The 25,550-nt window shown below is 43.8% G+C and overlaps 1 protein-coding gene across 1 annotated transcript in view; it reads left to right on the top strand.

The window, feature by feature from the left end:
• Positions 1 to 25,550, top strand: part of TRAPPC9 (trafficking protein particle complex subunit 9) — a 903,391-nt gene that overhangs the window by 323,605 nt on the left and 554,236 nt on the right. Inside the window, exon 18 of the mRNA XM_077493381.1 lies at positions 24,129 to 24,271. Within this exon, the coding sequence (XP_077349507.1) occupies positions 24,129 to 24,271 (143 nt within the window). The remainder of the gene's footprint in view (positions 1 to 24,128; positions 24,272 to 25,550) is intronic.

Raw genomic sequence — 25,550 nt, 5'->3', positions numbered from 1 at the left:
TACCCCCGGATCCCCCCCTGTTAGATGGGCAACAATGAGACGACCTCCAAAGCAGGAATAGTTTTACGGATGTAGGCCACTGACATTTTTTTCCCTAAGCATCATTTCGGACTGTTTTTCACTAGTTTTGCATTTGGCTAGGGTTGATGTCACTACTGGTAGCATGAGGTGATACCTGGACCCTATTGGGGTTGCACAGGCAGTCCAACTCCTCCAGGATGGCTCATCAATTGTACAATCTCAAGAGCATGGAGGAGATTCCAGGAGACAGGCAGTTACTCTAGGACAGGGGTAGGGAACCTTTTTGGCTGAGAGCCATATACGCCACATATTTTATGGCAAGAGCCATACAATATGTTTAAAACTAATTTTTATTTTTTTTAATCGACTAATTTCAATTATAACTGTAATATCCACATCTCCCCTACGATTGTCTGCTTGCTTACCACTACACAGGCAGGCAGATCCACGAGCAGTTGAGGTGGGTGATGATGACGTCAGCGCGCCGGGTGTACCAAGGTGGCCGCAGCTCCGGAGCTAGGCCGAAGCTGTGGCCTTTCCTATGGGCTCAATCCACGGATAGGCACACCGTGCAATCCGCGGATTGTGAGGTGAGAGCCAGATGCAGCCATCAAAAGAGCCACATCTGGCTCGAGAGCCATAGGTTCCCTACCCCTGCTCTAGGAGAGCTGTACAGGGCCGAAGAAGGTCCTTAACCACTTAAGCCCCGGACCAATTTGCAGCCAAAGGACCAAGCCCCTTTTTTGCGATTCGGCACTGTGTCGCTTTAACTGTCAATTGCGCAGTCGTGCGATGTGGCTCCCTTAACAAAATTGGCGTCCTTTTTTTCCCACAAATAGAGCTTTCTTTTGGTGGTATTTGATCACCTCTGTGGTTTTTATTTTTTGCGCTATAAACAAAAATAGAGCGACAATTTTGAAAAAAAATGCAATATTTTTTTTTTACTTTTTGCTATAATAAATATCCCCCAAAAATATATAAAAAAACATTTTTTTTCCCTCAGTTTAGGCTGATATGTATTCCTCTACATATGTTTTGGTAAAAAAAAACGCAATTAGCGATTATTGATTGGTTTGCTCAAAAGTTACAGCGTTTACAAAATAGGGGATAGTTTTATAGCATTTTAATTAATATATATATTTTTTTTACAAGTAATGGCGGCGATCAGCGATTTTTATTGTGACTGCTACATTATGGCGGACACATCGGACATTTTTAACACATTTTTGGGACCATTGGCATTTATACAGCAATCAGTGCTATTTAAATGCACTGATTCCTGTGTAAATGACGCTGGCAGTGAAGGAGTTAACCACTAGGGGGCGGGGAGGGGTTAAATGTGTATTTTTTTTGTATTTATTTTTTTAACTGTAGGGGGGCATGGTTTGGCATCTGACATCACTGATCGTCTTCCCCTATAACAGGGAACAGACGATCAGTGACAGGCTCAGTAGGAAGCACGAGGAGAGGTTTGTTTACACAGACCTCTCCTCGTTCTTCAGCTCTGTGACTTGATCGCGGGACACCAGCAGCGATCGGATCTGCTGGTCCCGCGGCCACGGTCACGGAGGTGTGCTCCCGACCCACGGCTGGGCACTTAAAGAGCAACGTTCAGGTACGTGCTTGTGCCCAGCTGTGCCATTCTGCCGACGTATATGTGCAGGAGGCGGCCCTTAAGTGGTTAATCTATCAGTAGGACCGGTATCTGCTCCTTTGTGCAAGAGGATGAGCACTGCCAGAGCCCTACAAAATTACCTCCAGCAGGCCTCCACCCCAAACCCGCTCATTAAAGTCTTTAAGGACCTTGCTTTGTGCACTGGTGGGCAGTCATGCTGGAACAGGAAGGGGCCGTGAAATTGTCCAAAATGTCTTGGTATGCTGATGCCTTTAGAGTTCCCTTCACTGGAACTAAGGGGCCAAGCCCAACCCCTGAAAAACAACTCCACACCATAGTCCCCCTCCAGCAAATGTTCTGGACCAGTACACAAAGCAAGGTCCATGAAGACATGGATGAGCGAGTTTAGGGTAAAGGAACTTGACTAGCCTGTACAGAGTCCTGACCTAAGCCCAATAGAACACCTTTGGGATAAATTGGAGAAGAAACTGCGAGCCAGGCCTCATCCATATCAGTGCCTGACCTCACAAATGCACTTCTGGAAGAATGGTCAAACATTCCCATAGACACACTCCTAAACCCTGTGGACGGCCTTCCCAGAAGAGTTGAAGCTGTTATAGCTGCAAAGGGTGGGCCAACTCAATATTGAACCTTATGGACGAAGACTGGGATGCCATTAAAGTGGTTGCAAACCCTTACAAACCACTTTGACCTACAGGTAAGCCTAGATTAAGGCTTACTTGTAGGTCCAAGAAATATCTCCTAAACCTACACGGTTTAGGAGATATTTGCCGAAAGACGGGCACCTCTGTCTACGGCGCATGCGCCGTAGACAGCGGCGCGCAGGCGCACTGAGCGCGCCGCTATCAACGGCGGTGTGCCGCGAGTGGCGGCTCCCATGTGCATGTGCGGGAGTGACGTCATCGCGGCTTCGACGAATGACAGCAGCGGAGCAGCGAGACCCACGGAGAAGATGGATGCTCCGGACTACAGGGGACATCCGTGACTTCGCTGGCTCCTGTGTCAGGTAAGTGACACATAATGGGCTGCTATGCGATGCATAGTACATTATGCTTTACCTTTGCAGGGAATCAAAGAGGAAGTAAACTCATCAGGGTTTACTTTCTCTTTAAAGTTCATGTGCGTGTAAAGGCAGGTGTCCCAATACTTTTGGTAATATAGTGTGTGTGTGTGTGTGTGTGTGTATATATATATATATATATATATATATATATATATATATATATATATATATATATATATATATATATATATATATATATATATATTTTTTTTTTTATTAAATTTTTTTCATTTTTTATCATGTCACCATTTTTCTAGGTAAATCTATGTCTAAAGGTGTTAATGACACAAAAATTTCACCACGTGTCGGTAACAAGCCATGCAATCCATACATGGAAAGAAACCAAAACAAATAGGTTCAGAAATTAAGTTGTGTGTAATAAATGGAATGACGCAGGGAGAGAGTATTGAACACGCTAACTGAAATGTATTTATTACTTCCTACAAAATCCTTTGTTGGTAAAGACAGCTTCCAGACGCAGGTTCCTGTATGGAGAAACTAGTCTCCTGCGTTCCTCGGTTGTGATTTTTGGCCCATTCTTCCACACAAACATCTTCAAATCTTGAAGGTTCTCGTCTTCAAATCTTCAAGGCTCTGTGGGCCTCTTCTATGAACTCTGATCTTTAGTGCTTTCCATAAATTTTCTATTGCATTCAAGTCATGTGATTGGCTGAGCCATTCTAGCGGCTTTATTTTCTTTCTTTCAAACCAATGGAGAGTTCCCTCGGCTTTGTGTTTGGGATCATTGTCTTGTTGGAATGTCCTCCCTTGTTTTATCTTCATCATCCTGGTAGATGGCAGCAGATTTTTTATCAAGAATGTATTATTACTCTTTTCAATTTATCCTTCCATCAGTGATATGAAGTTTGCCAGTACCGTATGCTGAAAAACAGCCCCACGCCATGATGTTCCCACCTCCATACTTCACTGTTAGTAGGGGGGGTGTTTTTGGGGTGATGTGAAGTGCCATTTGACCTCCAAATAGTATGGCATCCAAAGGGTTAAATTTTGGTCTCATCTGACCAGACTATATTCTCCCTGTATTTCACATGCTTGTCTAAATGTTGTGCAGCAAACTTTAAAGGAGCTTCAACATGCTTTTTCTTCAGCAATGGAATCTTGGGTGGTGAGCATGCATGCAGGCCATGGCGGATGAATGCATTACTTATTGGTTTCTTTGAAACAATTGTACCTGCTAATTCCAGGTCCTTCTGAAGCTCTCAACAAGTGGTCCTTGGCTTTTGGACAACTCTTCTGATAATTATTTTCACTCCTCTGTCAGAAATCTTGCGAGGAGCACCTGGTGGTGTCCGGTTTATGGTGAAATGATGTTCTTTCCACTTCTGGATTACGGCCCCAACAGTGCTCACTGGAACATTAAGAAGTTTAGAAGTCCTTCTGTAACCAGTGCCATCAGTATGTTTTGCAGCAATAGTGTTGCAAAGGTCTTGAGAGAGCTGTTTGCTTTTACCCATCCTGAGATCTTTCTAGTGTGACACCTTGGTAATGAGACACCCTTTTTATAGGCCATCAGTTGAGACTGAACCAGCTGATATTAATTTGCATTGACAAGGGGCAGGATTGCTTTCTAATTACTGATAGATTTCAGCTGGTGTCTTGGCTTTCCATGCTTTTTTTTTGTACCTCCTTTTCTAAATGTGTTCAATACATTTTCCCTGTGTCATTCCATTTTATTACACATAACTTTTATTTCTGAACTTATTTGTTTTGGTGTCTTTGTATGTATGGATTGAGTGTGTTGTTACCGACATGTGGGGAAAATGTCCTGTCGATAGCACCTTTAGAAATGGATTTGCCTAGAAATATGGTGACGTGTTCAATACATATATATGTATGTGTGTGTGTGTATATGTGTGTGTGTATGTATATATATATATATATATATATATATGTGTGTGTGTGTGTGTGTGTATATATATATATGTATGTATATGTATATGTGTGTGTATATATATATGTATATGTGTGTATATATATATGTATATGTGTGTGTATATATATATATATATATATATATATATATATATATATATATATATATATATATATATATATATATATATATATATATATACAGAGAGAGAGATATGTATATATCTATATATATATGTGTGTGTGTATATATGTTTTTCTTGCTGCAGTCGATCTATTAAGCGCTAATTATTCGCCATGTACAGAAATGATTAACCACTTGTCTGCAGGTTGTAATTAGTCATTTTGTGATTACCATGTTACAGATTTGATAACAACCTTAACAATCCCCCGAAGTCTTGTGAAATAGGATTGCGTGGAGCCGTTTAATTATGTGTTCATTTAATAAGAAGGCGCGATGTAGTAGCCGAGCATCACGTGCGTTTTCCCGAGGTCTCACCCCCGCACTTGGCAACATGGACGCCGTCTCGCTCCCTGCTGCCATTTCTAGGAACCTTGCATCAAGAAAGCGAGCACAGATCTCAAGTAGTTCATAGCATAATATTTCTTCACCTGAATAAGGTTAGGGTCACACCAATGCGTTTCGGGAATGCGCACAAAATCATGCGCTTTACTGTCGCACGCTAAAAAAAAAAACGCCATGCCATTAGCAGATTCATTGTGATGCCATTAATTGTTAAGTGTCCCCACTCAACTGCAAACACGTTTTCTATGTTTCTTACGCATATAGAAGCCTATTACTGCTCTACACGCAATGCGTGGTAACACGCCCGTGCTCGGTCGCACCTGTAGGTGTAAATCAAGGCTTAGTGACCCCTTTACTTCCATTAGAATTTAATTTTCTTGTCTCTTGCTTAACCGATTCCGGACCGCCCACTGTACATATACTGCGGCAGGGCGGCCCGGCTGCGCGACATCACGTACCTGTACGTGATTTTGTGCCCGCGTTGTAGGGGGCGTGTGCGCTTGCCGCCGGAGCGCCACTCCTGCTGTGATTGGACACAGCAGGAGCCAATCAGCAGGTCTGGCGACCGAGATGGCCCGCCGATCATTCACAGGAGACATGGAGCAGCAGTGTGCCTATGTAAATGAGGCACATGGCTGATCTGTCAGTAAGGAAAAGAGAGAGATCTTCTGTTTCAGCTAAGCTGAAACACGATCTCTGTTTTTCTCCAGTGTAATACCCCCCTCCCCCCCACAGTTAGAAAGCACCTCCCTAGGACACTTAACCCCTTGATCCCCCCCAGTGTTAACCCCTTCCCTGCCAGTGTCATTTATACAGGGATCAGTGCATTTTTTTTATTTTTTAAAGCTCTGATCACTGTATTGGTGTCACTGGTCCCCAAAAAGTGTCACTTGGGGTCAGATTTGTCCACCGCAATGTTGCAGTCCCTCTAAAAATCGTTGATCGCTGCCATTACCAGTAAAAAAAAAAAAAAAAAAAAAAAAACAATTATAAAAATGTCATAAATCTAACCCATAGTTTGTAGATGCGATCACTTTTGCGCAAACCAATCAATAAACGCTTATTGGGATTTTCTTTCACCAAAAATATGTTACAGAATACAAATTGGCCTAAACTCTTTAAGGATTATTTTTTTTTATTGGGAATGTTATATTGCAGAGAGTAAAATATATAGTTTTTTATTCAATATTGTCGCTCTTTTTTTGTTTATAGCGCAAAAAATAAAAACCACAGAGGTGATCAAATACCACCAAAAGAAAGCTCTATTTGTGGGAAAAAAACAATATCAATTTTGTTTGTGTACAGCGTTGCACGACCGTGCAATTGCCAGTTAAAGCAACACATTAAGGGGGTAAAACTTTCCGGAGCTGAAGAGGCTCCCCAGCTGTTGTGGAACTACAAAAGTCCCATCGTGCCTCAGCCTTTGGGAGTCAGGCTTGTAACTGTCACCCTTCAATGCTTCATGGGACTTGTAGTTCCGTAACAGCTGGAGGGCTACAGGTTGAGCACCCATGACCTGCAGGTAAGCTTACCTGTATGTACTGTAAATATCTTCTAAACATGCACCATTTAGGAGACATTTACTGTAGATGCAGCCGGTGACATCACTGGCGCATGCAGGAACGGCCACCATGGGCGGTTCTTCTGATCCCGGTACCGTAAACTGCGGCTCTCGCATGCATGCGCGTGTGTGACGTCACCGAGGCTCCAGCCAATCACAGAGCCGAAGTCCGCAAACCCGGAAGGAAGACTGGTGAAGATGGGCACACCTACGGCTCTGACATCTCGGCATTGGAAGGGCTTTGTTTTAAGGTAACTTTAACATAATGTGCTAGTATGCAACGCATACCAGCACATTATGACATTACCTTGCAGGGTACAAAGGGCTCGCTCAGACTTGTGGTTGGAGGGGCATTAAAACTATGAGTATGATTGCCGTTTTTACGCGCTAAAAATAGCAGTGTTTTACCGCCGCCGCTATGGGCGGCACAGTGTGAAAGGGATCTAAGCCATTCAGCCCAGAGGAGCTCTGCCTTCACCTTGGTCAACATCACAGAGACTCTCTCCTGCATTCCTTTTAAAAGACTTGCTTGGCCCTTCTGGCTCCAGATCCTGCTTGCTGTTTTGCTACACTCATCTCCGGGTTCATTATGTTTGGCTTGCCTGACTATCCGTTCTGGTTACTGAGCTTTGACTACATTTGTTCTATTTACTTTTATTATTAAACAAGTGTGATTTAACTGTACTTGTGTCTCGGCCTGATTTCATGGTTTCTGACACCCGCTGATTGAACGGAAAAAAACAAACTGATTTGTCTATGGCCATAGAAATTTCATTAGAAAGTTTTCTTTATAACCAATTGACCCATGGAAGATTTACCCCCCTTCATTACCAGGCCTTTTTTTGTGATACGGCACTGCTGTATTTTAACTGAGATGTCCTTTTTTCCCCATAAATAAAGCTTTCTTTTGTTGGCATTTGATCGGCTCTGTGTGTTTTTCTTTTTTTTTTTTGCACTATCAACAAAAAAATACTGACAATTAAAAAAAAAAAAAAAAAAAAAGTATATATATTTCACTTTCTGCTATAAAACATACCCAATATATAAAAAAAAAAAAAAATTCTTTATAAATTTAGGCCAATATGTATTCTGCTACATATTTTTGGTTAAAAAAAATCCCAGTAAGCGTATATTGATTGGTTTGTGCAAAAGTTATAGCATCTACAAACTATGGTATATATGTTTATGGAATTTAACCACTTGCTTACTGGGCACTTAAACCCCCCTCCTATCCAGACCGATTTTCAGCTTTTAGTGCTGATGCACTTTGAATGACAATTTTGCGTTCATGCTACACTGTACCCAAATTACATTTTTATCATTTTTTTTCCCCACAAATATAGCTTTCTTTTGGTGGTATTTGATCACCTCTGTGATTTTTTTTTTTGTTAAAAAAAAAATGTAAAAAGACAAAATGTAAAATTCTTTAATTTAAAAAAAAAAATTTGTTATAAAATTTTAAAACAGGCAAGGTGAGGCAGCACTGATGGGCGGCAGTGATGGGCACTGATCGCTTACACTGATAGGCAGCACTTCTAGGTGGCACTGATAGGCACCACTGGTGGGCATTGATAGGTGGCACTTGTGGGCATTGATAGCTGTCAGCGTGAGGAGAAAAAAAAACGATCGCCAAGCTTTTCTTTTGGTCATGTGATCAGCTGTCATTAGCTGACAGCTGATCACATGGTAAGGGGCTCGAATCGGTGATCACCCGAGTCTCATTGACTCGGTGATTACAGCGCGCTCCGCGCGCACCCTGTAGGGTGCACCCAGGGAGCTTGCACAGGGGAGTCCGTCATATGACGGCCTCCCGGGAATTCAGGTCCACAATGTGGCCGTCATTCGGCTATAGCGCGGATGTCAAGTGGTTAAAAAAAACATGTTTTTACTAGTAATGGTGGCCTTTAGAGACTTATAGTGACGGCCAATCGGACACTAACTGACACTTTGTGGGAACCAGTGACACTAATACAGTGATCAGTGCTAAAAATATGCACTGTCACTGTACTAACGACACAGGCTGGGAAAGGGTTAAACACAAGGGGCAAACAAAGGGTTAACTGTGTGCCTAGCCAGTGTTTTTGTGAACTGTGTGTGGTGCTTTTACTAAGGGATGTGCTGGATTTTATTCCCTGCTCTGCTCACTTCCCCACTGTCAGAACTGAGCCTTGCCTTGTTTACATAGGCAGAGGCTCGTTCTGTGTCTCTGCCTGACGATTGGCGAGTGCCGGAGGACAATCGTTGGCTAGCACCTGCAGATTGGCTTCTGCGGTGACTAATCATAGTAGAAGCGGCCTACCGGCAGCCCGTGAGTGTGCCCCCTAGGTGGAAGTGCGGAATCACGTATATGTGATTCTGCACAGGAGGGCTGCCTTGTAGCAGTATATCTGCTATAGATTGGTCCTTAACTGATAAAGACATTTGTTCGATTTTCTGTTCTTTGATGGTATTAAACCAACATTAATTTTCGACTGCAGGGAAAATTCAAAGGAGATGGATGGAAAAAAAATTCTCGAACAAACAAATGTAACAGTAGACATGCGCACTGCCGAAAAATTTGTTAGTTTTCGTTTCGTTGTTTTGTTTTTTTCTTCATTTTTCAGGTCATTCGTTATGATCGGAATTCGTAATTTAGTAAATTTGAAAATCCGAAAATTCGAAATAATAACAAACTAATAATAACTATTAAAATATAGGTATTGGAATTTCCTTTCAAATTTGGCTGTTAGAAAACATAACAAATACAAATTATCCAAAATAACAAATTCCACATCTAACCAAATGGAACGGAACTAATTAATAATAAATAATAATAAATAGTTATTATTATTTATTATTATTAATTTGTTATGTTCCATTCGTTTAGATATGGCATTCGTTATTTCGGATAATTCGTAACTTGGGATAAATTTGTATTCGTTATGTTCTCTAAAAACCAAATTTGAAAGGAAATTACAATACCTATAATTTAATGGTTATTATTTCAGATTTTCTTTTTTCAAATTTACGAATTGTGGAATTTACGAATATTCGGAAAAATTTGTTAAACGATTTTTCATTAAATCATATGTTTCCTAATTAACAAATTTGTCGAAATTCATTAAACAAATTTGGAACGAAAGGACTTGCTTATATCTATGAAACAGTGTATGTGTTTTTTGTTCGGGAAATTACATTCATTCCTAATTTGTATGTTTTGGAGTACTTTCAAATGACAATCGTCAAGTCATCGAATGTATGGAAAATTTTTGAACAAATATGGCAATTTTTCAAATTAAAGTTTGCATAGAAAACCTGCTAGTGTGTGGCCATCTATAACCTAAAGCTCGCCATTGAGCGATCAAAATTCGCCCATTTCGGAAGGGTCTAGACGCATCTCAGTTAGCATGTGGCCGCCCTTGCTCAACAGTAGACAATCAATTGATGGACGTCTGTTGAATGGGAAAGTTGGAAAATGTTTGTTGATCAACAGATTCATGTATTTTGACAGCAGCGAATCTACCCTGCCTTGGCATGGGAGGATTCCTCCATTCACCGGTCAAAAATGGAACATGGGATGTCAATCAGCTAAAGAGAAGAAGAAGGGGGCGCCTCTGGGTGTAGATTTTTAAAAGGCAATTTATTCACAGGTAAAACAAACAGATGATGCACTCACATTTTCCAAGGCATAAAAAGGCATGTAGAATACAAGGGGGGCGTTTTTTTCATCTGATTCGTTCGTCACATAGGATCCGGTCCGCGGGTGTCATGTTGTCCTCTCCTGGCATTCCCACGAGTTTGTTGTTAAAAAATGCCGGCTTGGTGGACGCAGAGGATGTGTTTCCAAAGCGAGGCTTGGTTAGCCTGATTGGCCTGATGAAAGAGCGCGGTCGTCTCTCCACCTCGACCCGAACGCTCAGGAAACTCGTCGCCCGCCGTGACGTCACAACCCCGCGACCCGCGTGTCACCGCTAACCAAGCCTCGCTTTGGAAACACATCCTCTGCGTCCACCAAGCCGGCATTTTTTAACAACAAACTCGTGGTAACGCCAGGAGAGGACAACATGACACCCGCGGACCGGATCCTATGTGACGGACGAATCAGATGAAAAAACCGCCCCCCTTGTATTCTACATGCCTTTTTTATGCCTTGGAAAATGTGAGTGCATCATCTGTTTGTTTTACCTGTGAATAAATTGCCTTTTAAAAATCTACACCCAGAGGCGCCCCCTTCTTCTTCTCTTTAGCTGATTGACATCCCATGTTCCATTTTTGTCCGGTGAATGGAGGAATCCTCCCATGCCAAGGCAGGGTAGATTCGCTGCTGTCAAAATACATGAATCTGTTGATCAACAAACATTTTCCAACTTTCCCATTCAACAGACGTCCATCAATTGATTGTCTACTGTTGAGCAAGGGCGGCCACATGCTAACTGAGATGCGTCTGGACCCTTCCGAAATGGGCGAATTTTGATCGCTCAATGGCGAGCTTTAGGTTAAAGATGGCCACACACTAGCAGGTTTTCTATGCAAACTTTAATTTGAAAAATTGGCATATTTGTTCAAAAATTTTCCATACATTCGATGACTTGGTTTCAGCTCCCTGTGGTGGCAGCCTGCATTCCAAAGTCCCACTCAAAGAACGAAAGACACTTTCACGGGACTTGAGAACTAAAAGTTCTCATTTATATTATCGTCCAATATAACTTTATACAGACAGCCCTCTGGAGTATATTATTTTCTGATCTTTTGCGCCTCTACTTGTCGTGATGTCAATCAGCTGCTTGCGTCGGGGGGAACTTGAGTGAAGTAGGGATGGGGTGCCGTGATGTTTTTAGGATGATATGTACACCATCCTGCCGGACCCTCCAACCAGCTATGATCTGCCTGCATTGCATAGAGAAGCGGAGACGTCATGCTTCTTTAGTTCTTTAGAGGAACCAGGGAAAATCAAAATTGAATCCGCTTAAAGAAGCCCGTAGCTTCCTGTTCAGCTCTGGTTTTGCGCTCAGTAGTCTTCCAGTGTGTGATGAAGAGAAGTGAGGGCAAGGGGGGTGACAGCATGCGGGGGTCTGTACTCCGGAGAGCGGCCCTGGGAAGACGCTGCTCCTGTGATGTGATTCATCTCGGGCGATGATCTGTCTGCTATAAAGTAAAGTTTGTTTTTCTCGAGCAAAGGCAAGTGACCGCATTGATTTTTCTGTGATATATGACATATTCTCTGACACTCCATGGTCTGGGAGTGGGGATTTCAAAACAAATAACAATAAATTGATCCCAGTGGGACCTGAACATCCGACAGATTTACATCCTGGCAAACTCCCCATGTAATTAATTTTTTTGGAGCTCTGCAGATGTATACAAAATTTTGACCACCCCTAGCCAAGTGAGTTCTTTGTTAAAGTCTATGTTCCAGATTCTTTTCTTTTCAGCTTTTGGAAGGTTTAGAAAACCTGTCTGGTTTTTGCTGTAATCCAGAACTCCATTAGTGAGATTTCACCGTACTTCCTATCCTCCTGAGAAAGTTTTACCAGGCAGGGAGGGGAACTGCTGCTGCTTGCAAGGGATGAGCTTGGGTTAGGCCTAAACTTGGGTATATTGCCACCCAGTCAGCTACAACTATGGCATTCCCCACACCGTAACTATACACAAAGGGGTGGGGATGCTTATGACACCTGTGATTGAAGTCACGTTGGGTGGGGGGGAACGTGGATACCAGCTTCCTTTGGAGAGGTTGGGAAACCCTGGCTTCAGCTCCCCATGCCCCTCTTATGTGTTAGTCACCCTTTGTCTATTAGGGGCACAAGGTGACAGAGAAAATGATGGAAAGCTACTAATGGACACCATTCATGTGGTTTGGATTACTTCAAATGGTACAATATATGAGCTTTGCCTCATAGCCTGTTGAATGCTGTCTGCAAGTCCTGATTAAACAAAGCATTGCTTAGAAGTGGATTCCATGGCTAATTGTTAATTGGAACACCTATTGTCTATGATAGCAAACCCTTGTTGGGATATGTTTATACTTGTAACAATGTGTATTGTACTATGGGTTTCATGCAGGCTAGTCTGACCTTAAGTGTGGATATCTGATTAATCACAACATTGTCTGGGTGGGCATTGAGTCACCTAGGCTGGCTTAAGTGGCTAGTTAGTTCATGTTAATTATGTTCTTGGTTACAATTTGTATTGTTAGGGTAAAATGATCAGGGGGTGGGGGGAAATGTCTTCCTATGGGCTATATATATATATTCTTTTTGAGTTTCAATAAAAGTATTCCATGTTCATACAAGCTATTGTCGGCTAGTCTTGTACGATCGGCTATAATATCTGACATTGATGTTCAGACGGGAGGAAGCTGTATATTGACAGAAGCACTCAAGCAAGGTGTGGGACATTCCGTTATATTAATGACAAGTGGTGGGATGCTTCCTGCAGTCTGGAACAAACCTTCACCTGGATCTGAGGTCTGGATAGCAGAGGAGGAGAGGTGCAGATAGCAGCTGCCATGGAAGAGGAATTGGGAAGGAGTTTTGCGAGAAATGCAGATACATCACAGAGGACCAGTATCAATGCAGATCCTGTTGGGATGGTATGACCCTGTCTGCTGGGAACTCTTGGAAAAAAATGCTAGCACGTGAGCAGCGCCACCAGGGAAAAATTCTCCCCTCCATCCAGGAAAGGTACTTGGTCACAGTATGGATTGCCGGTGCTGAAAAACCACATAAGGAGCAGACAGCTGAGTTAAGCAGGCTGGTCTGGGCAGAGATCTAGTTGGACGAGAGCTACAGAGCCTTCCAGTAGCATGTATCCCAAGCATGCCATTGGATAGCGGATGACAGACAGGCTTTGGCTACTGCGGCCTGGGACTTTTGTACGGGAAGCTGTCAAGGGACCCTGACTTTGGGAATGATCTGGAATGGCAGTTGGAAGAAATCATGGATTACAGAGAAGAGATGCTGAACATCTTGGAAGTGCTGTGGGCACTGGAAGATATTGAGTTTCTGGCCATTCAGGAATGGGAGTTGAAGATTGCCTACAGACAGCTGCTAGATTCTGCTCAGCAGCTGGGCTGGGCTCCCTTTGCCTGGGACTATCCAGAAGTGCCAGCCAACAGTCCTGAAATCTCGGCTGAAGTGTCAGCAATGGAGCAGAGTAACAGTGTGCTTTGCCCATCACTGCCCACAGCTATTGAAGCGGAGGTCTTATGGTGGATGCACCAAGTGTTGACTCACCTTGACGATTCTGTTTCTGCATAGGACAAGCTTTGATGGCGGAATGCATCTGTCCAGCAGTTCAAGGGCTCAGAAGAAGAAGCTTGTGAAATCTCTGCCCACTTCTGTACATGCAAATGCCCTGAATACCCTGGTCGAAGATGAAGATGGGGCTAGTGGGCAGGGTGATGGCTTTCTTCCAGTTACGGTCTGAACCAAAGTTCCAAACAAAGCCAATCTCATCCCTGGTAAAAACCAGGGAAGGTATTGACCTATTATGGGCAATTTAGTCAATGGTGTTAAAAGCATCCCTGACACCTTTGTGTAAGTATAGCCATGGGATGGGGAATGGTCTTGGCTGTGGTTGATTGGGCAACCATGCAGGGGAGTGACAGCTTCCTTTGGGTTTTGCTCTGAACCCAAGTTTTGGACCCACCCCAAGCTTATCCCTACCGCTCTCATAACCAAAGGTCATGATTACAAGTCGAACGTTCATCCTCATGTTCAGCAGCAATCATGTGATCAAATGCTTAGCTGTTTGGTCATGTGAAAAGCATTTTCCCACAGGAAAGGTAAGCTTTTCAGATTTTTTTGTTACTCTCATTATTCATTGCAACAAAACTATTAGCCCTTGTACACACGGTCGGAGATTCTGACGGAATGTTTCCTATCGGACCGTTTTGTCGGATATTCCGACTGTGTGTGGTCTGCATCGGACTGAATATCCGACGGACCAACTTTTCCAACTCGCCAGTAAAATTTTCCGACAAAATGCTCCGATCGGACATACTCCGATCATGTGTAGCCTACTCCGACGGACAAAGTGCCATGCATGCTCAGATCAAATTCCTAGACCAAAAATATTGGCTACTACCCTGAACGTAGTCCAGTCGTAACGAAATAACGTCATCCCGTTATGTACATTCGGATTTTCCGACAACTGAGTCCGACCGTGTGTATGCAACATGACTTCTGGACCTCTTCCGGAATTAATCCGTCGGAATTAATCCGACGGATTTGGTTGCCGGAATCTCCGACCGTGTGTACGGGGGCTTAGGGTTACTTCACTTTATGCATGGTGTAAATTGCAAGCCCATTAACACCGTACAGTGCACCGCATTAAGGCAGCCAATTTATTTTGACAGCTCACCCTGTTACATGAAAAAATGGACATGCACATTTTTTTAATGCAGCACATCGCAGCACATGCCATGTTTATTGCGTTGCACTGAGGTGTATAGACTGCTGCAGTGCATTGGGATGCCAATGAACGACTGCACACCGTACTACACATATTGCAGTAACCCACCTTATATAGCACAATCATTTGGACTCAACTCCACTCAGAAACTGCAACCAAAACTGCTGTTTTTGGACACACTAGAGAAGACTTAGAACTTCTGAGGTATATTCTAGCACTGTACTCGTCTCCCTCAGCGTTTGTGTACATGGAGGGCACGTTCTCCAGGAACTTTCAGATAACTAACGGGACCAGGCAGGGTTGCCCATTGTCCCCACTAATTTTTGCCTTGATCATGGAGCCCCTATCAGGACACAGCCCTTAATTCAAGGTATTCCCTCCCAGAAAAAACAACATAAAATTTCACTTTTTGCTGATGATGTCATATTGACCCTGTCTGACCCCTTTGTATGACTTACCACAGCACATGATACTCTCCTTTGGTTCAGTAAGACAGCTTACTATAAGGACAATGCTTCTTATATATTATTCTAGGTATAGCAATGGATAACTCCAGCAAATCAGCCCTCCAAAGGGACCTTCCATACCCGTGATCTCCAAATTCTATTTCCGACTTGGGAATCCAGTTAACTTCCCCTATTTCCAATCTGTACAAGGCCAATTACTTCCCTCTAATCCATGAATTTCATCAGGAAATCTTTATACCGTATATACTCGAGTATAGGCCGACCCGAATATAAGCCGAGGCCCCCAATTTATCCCCAAAAAACTGGAAAACTTATTGACTCGTGTATAAGCCGAGGGTGAGACATGGCTGTCCATCCCTGTGTGTCCGTCCATCCCTGTGTGTGTGTCCATCCATCCATCCCTGTGTGTGTGTCCATCCATCCATCCATCCCTGTGTGTGTGTCCATCCATCCATCCCTGTGTGTGTGTCCATCCATCCATCCCTGTGTGTGTGTCCGTCCATCCCTGTGTGTGTGTCCGTCCATCCATCCCTGTGTGTGTGTCCATCCATCCCTGTGTGTGTGTGTCCATCCATCCATCCCTGTGTGTGTGTGCCCATCCATCCATCCCTGTGTGTGTGTCTGTGCAGCCTTGTGTGTGTGTGTGTGTGTGTGTGTGTGTCCAGCCTACCTGTGTCCCGAGCCTCCGTCCCGAGCCTCCGTCCCGAGCCTCCGTCCCGAGCCTCCGTCCCGAGCCTCCGTCCCGAGCCGCCGTCGTCCCGAGCCTCAGTCGTCCCGTGCCTCCTCTGTCCCGTGCCGAGCCGAGCCTCCGTCCTTCCAGGATCGCCGCTCTTCTCGGCGGCCATTCTACAATTCAAAAGCCGCGCCTCCGCCTCCGCCTGTGATAGGCGGAACACTCAATTTCCCAGCAGCCTGTGTTCCGCCTATCACGGACATCCTCTCATCCTCATCCGTAGTACGAGGATGAGCGGATGTCCGTGATAGGCGGAACACTGACTGCTGGGAAATTGAGTGTTCCGCCTATCACAGGCGGAGGCGGAGGCGCGGCTTTTGAATTGTAGAATGTCCGCCGTCTGTCTGCTCGATACGCTGATCGGGCAGTCAGACGGCGATGACTCGAGTATAAGCCGAGGGGGGCACTTTCAGCCTCAAAAAAGAGGCTGAAAATCTCGGCTTATACTCGAGTATATACGGTAATCCAGAAGCATTATATCTCCTGGAACAGCCGCCTAGCGGCAGTTCCAGATGCTACTACTACCAAAATTAACGTACTATTTTAGAGCACTTCCAATTCCTCTTTCCTCATCGTTTTTTACATCCATGCAAAAACAACTATCAAAACAACTATCACATTTCATATGGGCAGGCAAAAGAGCAAGATTCCCTTTATCAATGCAAAGGAAACGTAAGTCAGTAGGTGAGCTGGGCATCCCAGTCCTGAAAGATTATTATATAGCGACGATACTAGACCAGCTCAGAGTTTGGCTTGACCAGCCTGCAACCAAACCATGGTGCCAATTAGAACAGGCATGGCTGTTCCCCTATTCACCAATGTCCCTCCTGATTGCACACAACTTGTTGCATACAAACATCTTAATAGACCACCCCACCCTTACAAGCATCATTATACGCATGGACATACTTAAAAGAAACTACACATCCAAATGTACACTCTATTAATGTCCCCATTCTTCTGGACACCCTACATTTATTAATCCCAAACATATCCCTGACTCACTGGCTGAGAAAGGAAATACATCTTTTAACCACTTAACAATCGACCCATAGCCGAATGACGGCTACAGGGGGATTAGATAACTCTGGAAGGGTGTACCACGATGTCCTCCCCGAATCGCGCCCCCCCTGGCGCATCACGGACCCGGCGCAGCACGGTAAATGGCCGCTGACAGCAGCCGTTTACCACGTGATAGCTCCATCAAATGATGGAGCGATCACATGTAAACAAACCGACGTGATATCCGGTTGCTCTCTCCCCTTTCCGTCCAGTTTGAGCGCAGAGATCGGATGCAGCAGCACTGTGGGCACTACACATCCAGCCCACAGCGCTGCTCAGTTACAAATCCAGCCACCCATCCATACTCAGCCATCCCGCCATCCACGCTCATCCATCCCGCCATCCACGCTCATCCATCCCGCCATCCACGCTCGGCCATCCCGCCATCCACGCTCGGCCATCCCGCCATCCACGCTCGGCCATCCCGCCATCCACACTTAGCCATCCCACCATTCATACTCATTCACCCATGGTCAGCTATCCCTCTGTCATACTTATCCACCCATCCATGCTCAGCCATCCATACTCAGGAATACTCATCCATCCATCCATGCTCAGCCATCCCATCCACCCCCAGCCGTACTCAGCCATACTCAGCCGCACCCAGCCATACCCAGTCGCACTCAGCCATACCCAGCCATACTCAGACATGCTTAGCCATACTTGGCCATCCATACCCAGCTGTACCCGGGTATGTTCAGCCATACCCAGCCGTGCTCAGCGATACCCAGCCGTGCTCAGCCATACCCAGCTGTACTTGGCCTCTATATGTGCCCAGGCTGTGGAAGTCTCCCACATGCGGTATTGCCGTACTCAGGAAGAGTAGGAGAATCTATTTTGGGGTGTCATTTTTGGTATGTACATGCTATGTGTTAGAAATATTGTATAAATGGACAACTTTGTGTTAAAAAAAAAATGTGTTTTCATTTTTTTTCCACATTTTCCAAAAATTTGTAGGAAAAAAATACATGTTCAAAAGACTCATTATGCCTCATAGATTATACTTTGGGGTGTTTACTTTCCAAAATATGGTTTTGAGGTGTTTCCATTGTCCTGATGCTCCAGGGCCTTCAAAAGTGTAAGCCCTTGTACACACGGTCGGAGATTCCTTTCGGAATGTTTCCTATCGGACCGTTTTGTCGGATATTCCGACTGTGTGTGGTCTGCATCGGACTGTTTCCGTCGGAATATCCGACGGACCAATTTTTCCAACTTGCCGGTAAAATTTTCCGACAAAATGCTCCGGTCAGACATACTCCGATCATGTGATGTAGCCTACTCCGACGGACAAGGTGCCATGCATGCTCAGATCAAATTCCTAGACCAAAGCTATTGGCTACTAGCCTGAACGTAGTCCCGTCCTAATGAAATAACGTCATCACGTTATGTACAATCGGATTTTCCGACAGCTTAGTCCGACCGTGTGTATGCAACATCACTTCCGGACCTCTTTCGGAATTAATCCGTCGGAATTACTCCGACGGATTTGGTTGTCGAAATCTCCGATCGTGTGTACAAGGGCTAAGAGGTAGTCAGGAAATTAGATGTGTAATTTACGCTCTAGAACACCTGATGGCACTCCCTGCATTTTGGGCCTCTGTATGTGGCCACGCTGTGTAAAAGTCTCACACGTGTGGTATCCCCATACTCAGGAGGAATAGCAGAATGTGTTTTGGGGTGTAATTTGTGGTATGCATATACTGTGTGTGAGAAATAACCTGCTAATATGACAATTTTGTGAAAAGAATTGTGGGTAAAAATGACAACTTCAAAAAACTCACCATGCTCCTTTCTAAATACCTTGAATGTCTACTTTAAAACAAAAGGGGTCATTTAGAGGGGTATTTGTACTTTCCTGGCATGTTAGGGTCTCAAGAATTGAGATAGGTCGTCAGTACTTCAGGTGTGATCAATTTTCAGAGATTGGCACCATAGCTCGTGGACTCTAACTTTCACAAAGATCAAATAATTTACACCAGTTTGGGTTATTTTTACCAAAGATATGTAGCAGTATAAATTTTGACCAACATTTTTGAAGAAAAATTACTAATTAGCAAATTTTGTATAACGGAAACAGAAAAATGCACTATTTTACAGAATTTTCAGTCTTTTTTCTTTTATAGCGCAAAAAAAAAAAAAAACCCAGCGGTGATTAACCACTTGCCGCCCGCCCTATAGGCAATTGATGGTGGCAAAGTGGTTTCATAATCCTGACCGGACGTCATATGACGTGATCAGGATTATGAGCCACTGCGCGCCCCCGGGGGCGCGCATCACGGCGATCCTTGTTGCGGGGTGTCAGTCTGACACCCGGCAACTACGATCTCGGTAAAGAGTCTTTACCACGTGATCAGCCGTGTCCAATCACGGCTGATCACAGTGTAAATGGGAAGAGCCGGTGATCGGCTTTCCCTCACTCGCGTCTGTCAGACGCGAGTAGAGGAGAGCCGATCGGCTGCTCCTCTGACAGGGGGGGTCTGTGCTGATCGATTATCAGCACAGCCCCCCCGAGGATGCCCACACTGGACCACCAGGGACACCACCAGACCACCAGGGAAAAGGTAATCCTCCCTAGACCACCAGGGATGCCAGTCAGCACAATGGGTGCCAATCAGTGCCCATAATGGATGCCAATCAGTGCCCACAATGGGCATCACTGATTGGCATGCATTATTGTTTGGCACTGATTGGCATCCATTACTATAGTATAACACCAATGCCGCCTATGAGTGCCCACCTGTGCTGCCTATGAGTGCCCACCTGTGCCGCCTATGAGTGCCCACCTGTGCCGCCTATGAGTGCCCACCTGTGCCGCCTATGAGTGCCCACCTGTGCCGCCTATGAGTGCCCACCTGTGCCGCCTATCCATGCCCACCTGTGCCGCCTATCCATGCCCATCTGTGCCGCCCATCTGTGCCGCCCATCCGTGCCGCCCATCCATGCCAGCTATCAGTGCCAATTTGTGCCACCTATCAGTGTCCGTCCGTGTCGCCCATCCGTGTCGCCCATCAGTGCCGCCTATCAGTGCCACTTCATTGGTGCCACATTATTGGTGCCCATCAGTGCCGCCTTATCAGTGCCCATCAGTGTAGCCCCATCAGTGAAGGAGAAAACGTGCTTATTTACAAAGTTTTGAAACTGAAACAAAAAAAAACATTTTTTTTTTCAAAATTTTCGGTATTTTTTTATTTGTAGCGCAAAAAATAAAAACCGTAGAGGTGATCAAATACCACCGAAAGAAAGCTCTATTTCTAAAAATTTCATTTGGGTAGAGTGTAGCATGACCGCGCAATTGTCATTCAAAGTGCGACAGCGCTGAAAGCTCAAAATTGGTCTGGGCAGGAAGGTGTTTAAGTGCCCTGTATTGAAGTGGTTAAATACCACCAAAAGAAAGCTCTATTTGTGAGAAAAAAAGGACAACATGGGTACAGTGTTGTATGACTGAGTAATTGTCGTTCAAAATGTGAGAGCACCGAAAGCTGAAAATTGGTCTGGTTAGGAAGGGGGTGCCCAGTTGGTAAGCGGTTAAAAGATAATATGATGGATGACAAACTGATGTCATACTTGGATATCGAAGATAAATTCTGTATACCTTCCTCAGAATTTCTGACACATCTACAGATAGCCTCCATATATCAACAACTGAATACAAATGATACCCCAATCCCCACACAACTTTGGAAACATCTTAATTCCACTAATCCTAAAGTAAAAGGTATCTCCCTCAACTCCAAGTCAGTCTTCATTAAATCCAACCCACTAGTTAAGTGGGAAAAAGAATTAGGCAAGGTTTTTTACAGAAAAACAATGGATCTCAGTGACTAAATGTAACCATCCATTCTCTAGGTGCTCGAACTATGACACTATATGGCACTATACCCCATACATAGTTGCTAACTTTTCAGAAGCCAACTCAAATCTTTTTTGGAGGGGCTGCGGACAGGTGGGGACGCTGGTCCATAGGGTGTGGGCATGTCCTCATATTCGTGGTTTCTGGTCAGAAGTTTTTTAAGCTGATTGCGAAGGTCACTGAGGTCTTTGTAAAGCTTTCTATTGAGAAGGCAGTCCTGAGTATTAACATGTCAGAATACCCATTACTGGTAAGATCTATAACAATGCATAATATATTTGCTGCCAGATCCCTAATGATGAGTAAATGGAAAACCAATGAGATCCCCAGTGCGAGAGAACGAATCACAAAAGTCAATACTGTGGCAGAATATGAAAAGATATTGGCTTACAGGGACGGTTCTAATGCAAGATATCTCTCCAATTGGACAATATGGAATTCCCTGAATATTCCCCGGTTATAGTCCTGTAATCTATAATACTGTGAAGCCTCCCCCCCCCCCATCCCTTTTCTTTTTCTTTAATCACTTTACTGCTGACACGTTAAAATGTCATCAATATATGGCTGATTTATGCAGTTGTTCCATAAATCTACGTTCTATAATTTTTCGGTTAACATAAGACATAATGCTCTCTATATGTACTATTATGCAGTTGATTCTATATTGCTTGCATATCAGAAATCAGAATAGAGAAACTCAACTAGAGTTCACAGAGGTTTTATTATAATTTGTTTATATTTTGTAAGTGCCGCGTACACATGATCGGAATTCTTGTTGGGAAAAAGCTCTAATGGTTATGCCAATGGAATTTCGCTCAAACTGTCTTGCCTACACACAGTCACACCAAATTCCGACGGTCAATAACACCACTACATACAAACCCGTTTGGCACTATAAAAGGGAAGTTTAATGCTTCCGAGCATGCGTTGAATTGTTTCCGAGCATGCGTCGGAATTTTGCATGTCGGAATTGCATACACACGATCGAAAAATCCGATAGAAAGGTTTTCCGCCGGAAAAGTTAAGAACAGGCTCAACCTAAAGACCGTCGGAAATGCCGACAGAAAAATACCGATGGGCATACACATGGTCGAAAAATCCGATGAAAAGCTCCCATCGGTCTGTGTGTATGTGGCATTATTGTACAACAATTATTACATCAAAGTACTATTCTCTGTATAATGACTTGTTTAATAAAAAATCATTTGAATTAAGAACTTCTGAGGTATGAGAACCGTGCCCAGTTCATCCTTCCAGTGGTCCAAGAAGAGACTTGCAGAATCAATAGGCAAAGTGGAGAAGCCCTTTAAATCTCAATGAAAGAAGACTTTTTTTGCCTTCCAGCTCCATTTCACCGTTCTTCCATTCACAGTGTTCTTTATCTCTTCAGATTTCCTTTTTAAAATTAATGTCTCAGACAAGCCCTTGTCATAAATTTAGAGGAAAACTGACACACCACATAAAAAAATACGGTTCAACGTTCCAAATTCTTAGTAGACGCTCTTATCTTTTTAAGTGACACCTGGAATTTTGCAACATATGTTGTTTTCTTGTTTGCTGGCATTCTCTGGAGGCTCTGTGCGGTTGAAGAGCAAAACTAAGCAAGATGAGATTCTCACAAAATTAATTTTTCTCCGTGTTCGGAAAACATAAAGCTTAAAGGGGTGGTAAAATGATTTCTGTATATGCGTTGAATGGTTCTCTTAAAGTAGTTGTAACGCTTCTTTGTTTTCTTTAAAACAAAAAGAAAAAGGGGGGGACAGAAAGTTTGTCCAGAAAAATTGTATGTTAATGCAAATAAAAAAAGTATTATTGACTCAAACACACCTGCTTAGTGTAAAGCAGCACTTTGCAATTAAAGATTCTTTATAGCGGGGATCTCCAAACTTTCTAAAGACTTCAAACTTTAGGGGGCGGTAAACTGTGGCCAGTGGGAGTAGAAAATGCCTCAGTGTCAGTAGGAATAAACAATGTCCCAGGCTTCTTGGTCAGTGGGAAAAAAATTAATTTACATTTTTTTGTGGTCAGTAGGAGGAGAAATAGTGCCCCACCATTGATGTCCATGGCAGAAATAGTGCTCCATAATTGGTGTCAATGGGAGGGATAGTGCCCTGTTGGTGTGAGTGGGAGGAATAGTGCTCCATCCTTGGTGCCCGTTGTAGGAATAATGCCCGATTTTTTATGTCAGTAGAAGGGATAGTGCCCCATCGTTGGTGTCAGTAAAAGGGATAGTGCCATGTTGATGGCTTCAGTGGGAAGAATAGTGCCTCATCTTTGGTGTCAGTAGACGGAATAGTTCCCTGTTGGGGTGAATGGGAGGAATAGTGCCCCATTGTTGGTGTTAGTAAGAAGAATATTTCCCCATTGTCGTTCCTGGGAGGAATAGTGCCCCATCGTTGGTGTTAGTAAGTGGATTAGTGCCCGATCGTTGGTGTTAATGAGAGGAATAGTGCCCCATTGTTGTTTTTAGTAATAGGAATAGTGCCCTGTCATAGGTGTCAGTTGAAATTATAGTGTCTCATCGTTGGTATTAGTAAGAGAAATAGTGTCCCGTTGTTCGTGTTAGTAAATGGAATAGTGCCTCATCACTAGTGTCAATGGAAGTAATAGTGTCCCGTCGTTGGTGCCAGTGGGAGGAATAGTGCCTTGTCATTAGTGTCAGTAGAAGGAATAGTGCCCCATCATTGGGGCCAGTGGGAGGCATAATGCCTCGTCATTAGTGTTGGTGGAAGGAATTGTGCCCTAACATTGGTGTCAGTGGAATGCTTTACCTACACAAGACCTGTAGTCCCAGTCCACAGAGAGCCTGAATCCACCTATTTATCTGAGATGGGTTTATTGAAAAATCTTATAATTGTAAAGGTTTACGAGTTTTACCATACGATTACTAATTTATTTTATGCTCCTTCCTTTTTTTTGCAGACTCTGGAAGGGATTTTGAACTTTAAGTACTCTGGAGGTCCTGGTCATGTTGAAGGTTATTACCGGAACCTGTCCCTTGGACTGCATGTGGATGTAGAACCCTCTGTTTTCTTCACCCGAGTCAGCACACTCCCTGCTACAAGGTGAGATTCCTCCCCCTTTTCCCTTTAAAGCCAAACTGGGCACAAAAAATAAAACTACCCTTGAAATGGGTCCCCCATACTCAAAAGGGTTAAATGCTTGTTTTTGTCCAGGGGTGGAGGAATAAGGTGTATTACTTACATGTGTTACTCACTCCAGGGCCCCTGCAGCTGTTTGACTGGTACAGAAAAGCCTTGTTTTCAAAGCAGAGTTCCACTCAAAAGTGGAACCGCCGCTCATTCGTCTCCCAAAGGCTTCACTGCTGGGTTTCCTTACCAGGAATGGTGGTGGCTGCACCCAACAGCCGATCCAAAGATCGGCTATGGTGCCGACATCGCAGGCTCCCTGGACAGATAAGTGTCCTTATATAAAAATTCAGCAGCTGCAGTATTTGTAGATGCTGGCTTTACATTTTTTGTGGGGGGGGGTGGACCCCCTCTTTAAAGACCTCTTGGCCGTGGTCGTTATCATTGTCTGCTCCATTACCAATCCCGTCCTCTCCCGTCCAGGAGATGACAGTGATTATTGCTAGAAGCTGCTTGGTACATTCAGCCTGCCCACCAGCCAAGGTTCGAACTGTCTATGGCTGGCCTTAATCTTTCTAGATGTTCCTTATAAGTAAGCAGATATTTACTTTTTAAGTACAGGTCTACTTTAATATGTTATTCAACAAGATTAGTCAGGTATGGAGTTGGTTGTCCATTATATTTATTATGATTATCCTAAAAAAAGGTTTATCTAAACACTAGCATCTCCATAAGATAAAGGAAATAGGTTACTCATCCGAATGATGTCCATCCACTGACAAAGTTCAACCTTCACATGGTCTCCTCAAACTGTACATATCTGACAATGTGGCTGGTCTTGGCAACTGTCCCCCATAGATTTGCATCCCTTTGTAATTATGTTGATGCCTGAACTGCTTTTTATGCCTTCACAAGCATTTTTTATTTTTTTTTGGTTACATCTTATAGGCAGCTGTAGTGGATTAAGCAGCATGCCGTGATTTCTCCACGATGTGGTGCTATGTTTCGTTGAACACATTGTTTATGGGATAATTGAGTTTTCTGCTGTCATAATCCCACACCCAGAAGGCTAAATCCCACATGCTGTATTGTTAAATTACAATTCACTTGACCCATGACCTTCAATTATAGGAACTGTTACCTTTGTAGCAGCAATCTTGCCTTTCGCTTAGACGAGTAATTCTCGATAAATGGGAATAGATGTTACCAGTTCCTAGAGAATTGATTGTCACATTACTGCTGCCATGAATTTACA

The sequence above is a fragment of the Lithobates pipiens genome, unplaced genomic scaffold (assembly GCF_037356315.1).
Source record: "Lithobates pipiens isolate NorthernLeopardFrog02 unplaced genomic scaffold, aLitPip1_a1.2 Scaffold_19, whole genome shotgun sequence".
NCBI lineage: Eukaryota > Metazoa > Chordata > Amphibia > Anura > Ranidae > Lithobates > Lithobates pipiens.
Note: the sequence above shows the minus strand (reverse complement) of the source record. Positions and strands in the feature narration are given on the sequence as shown.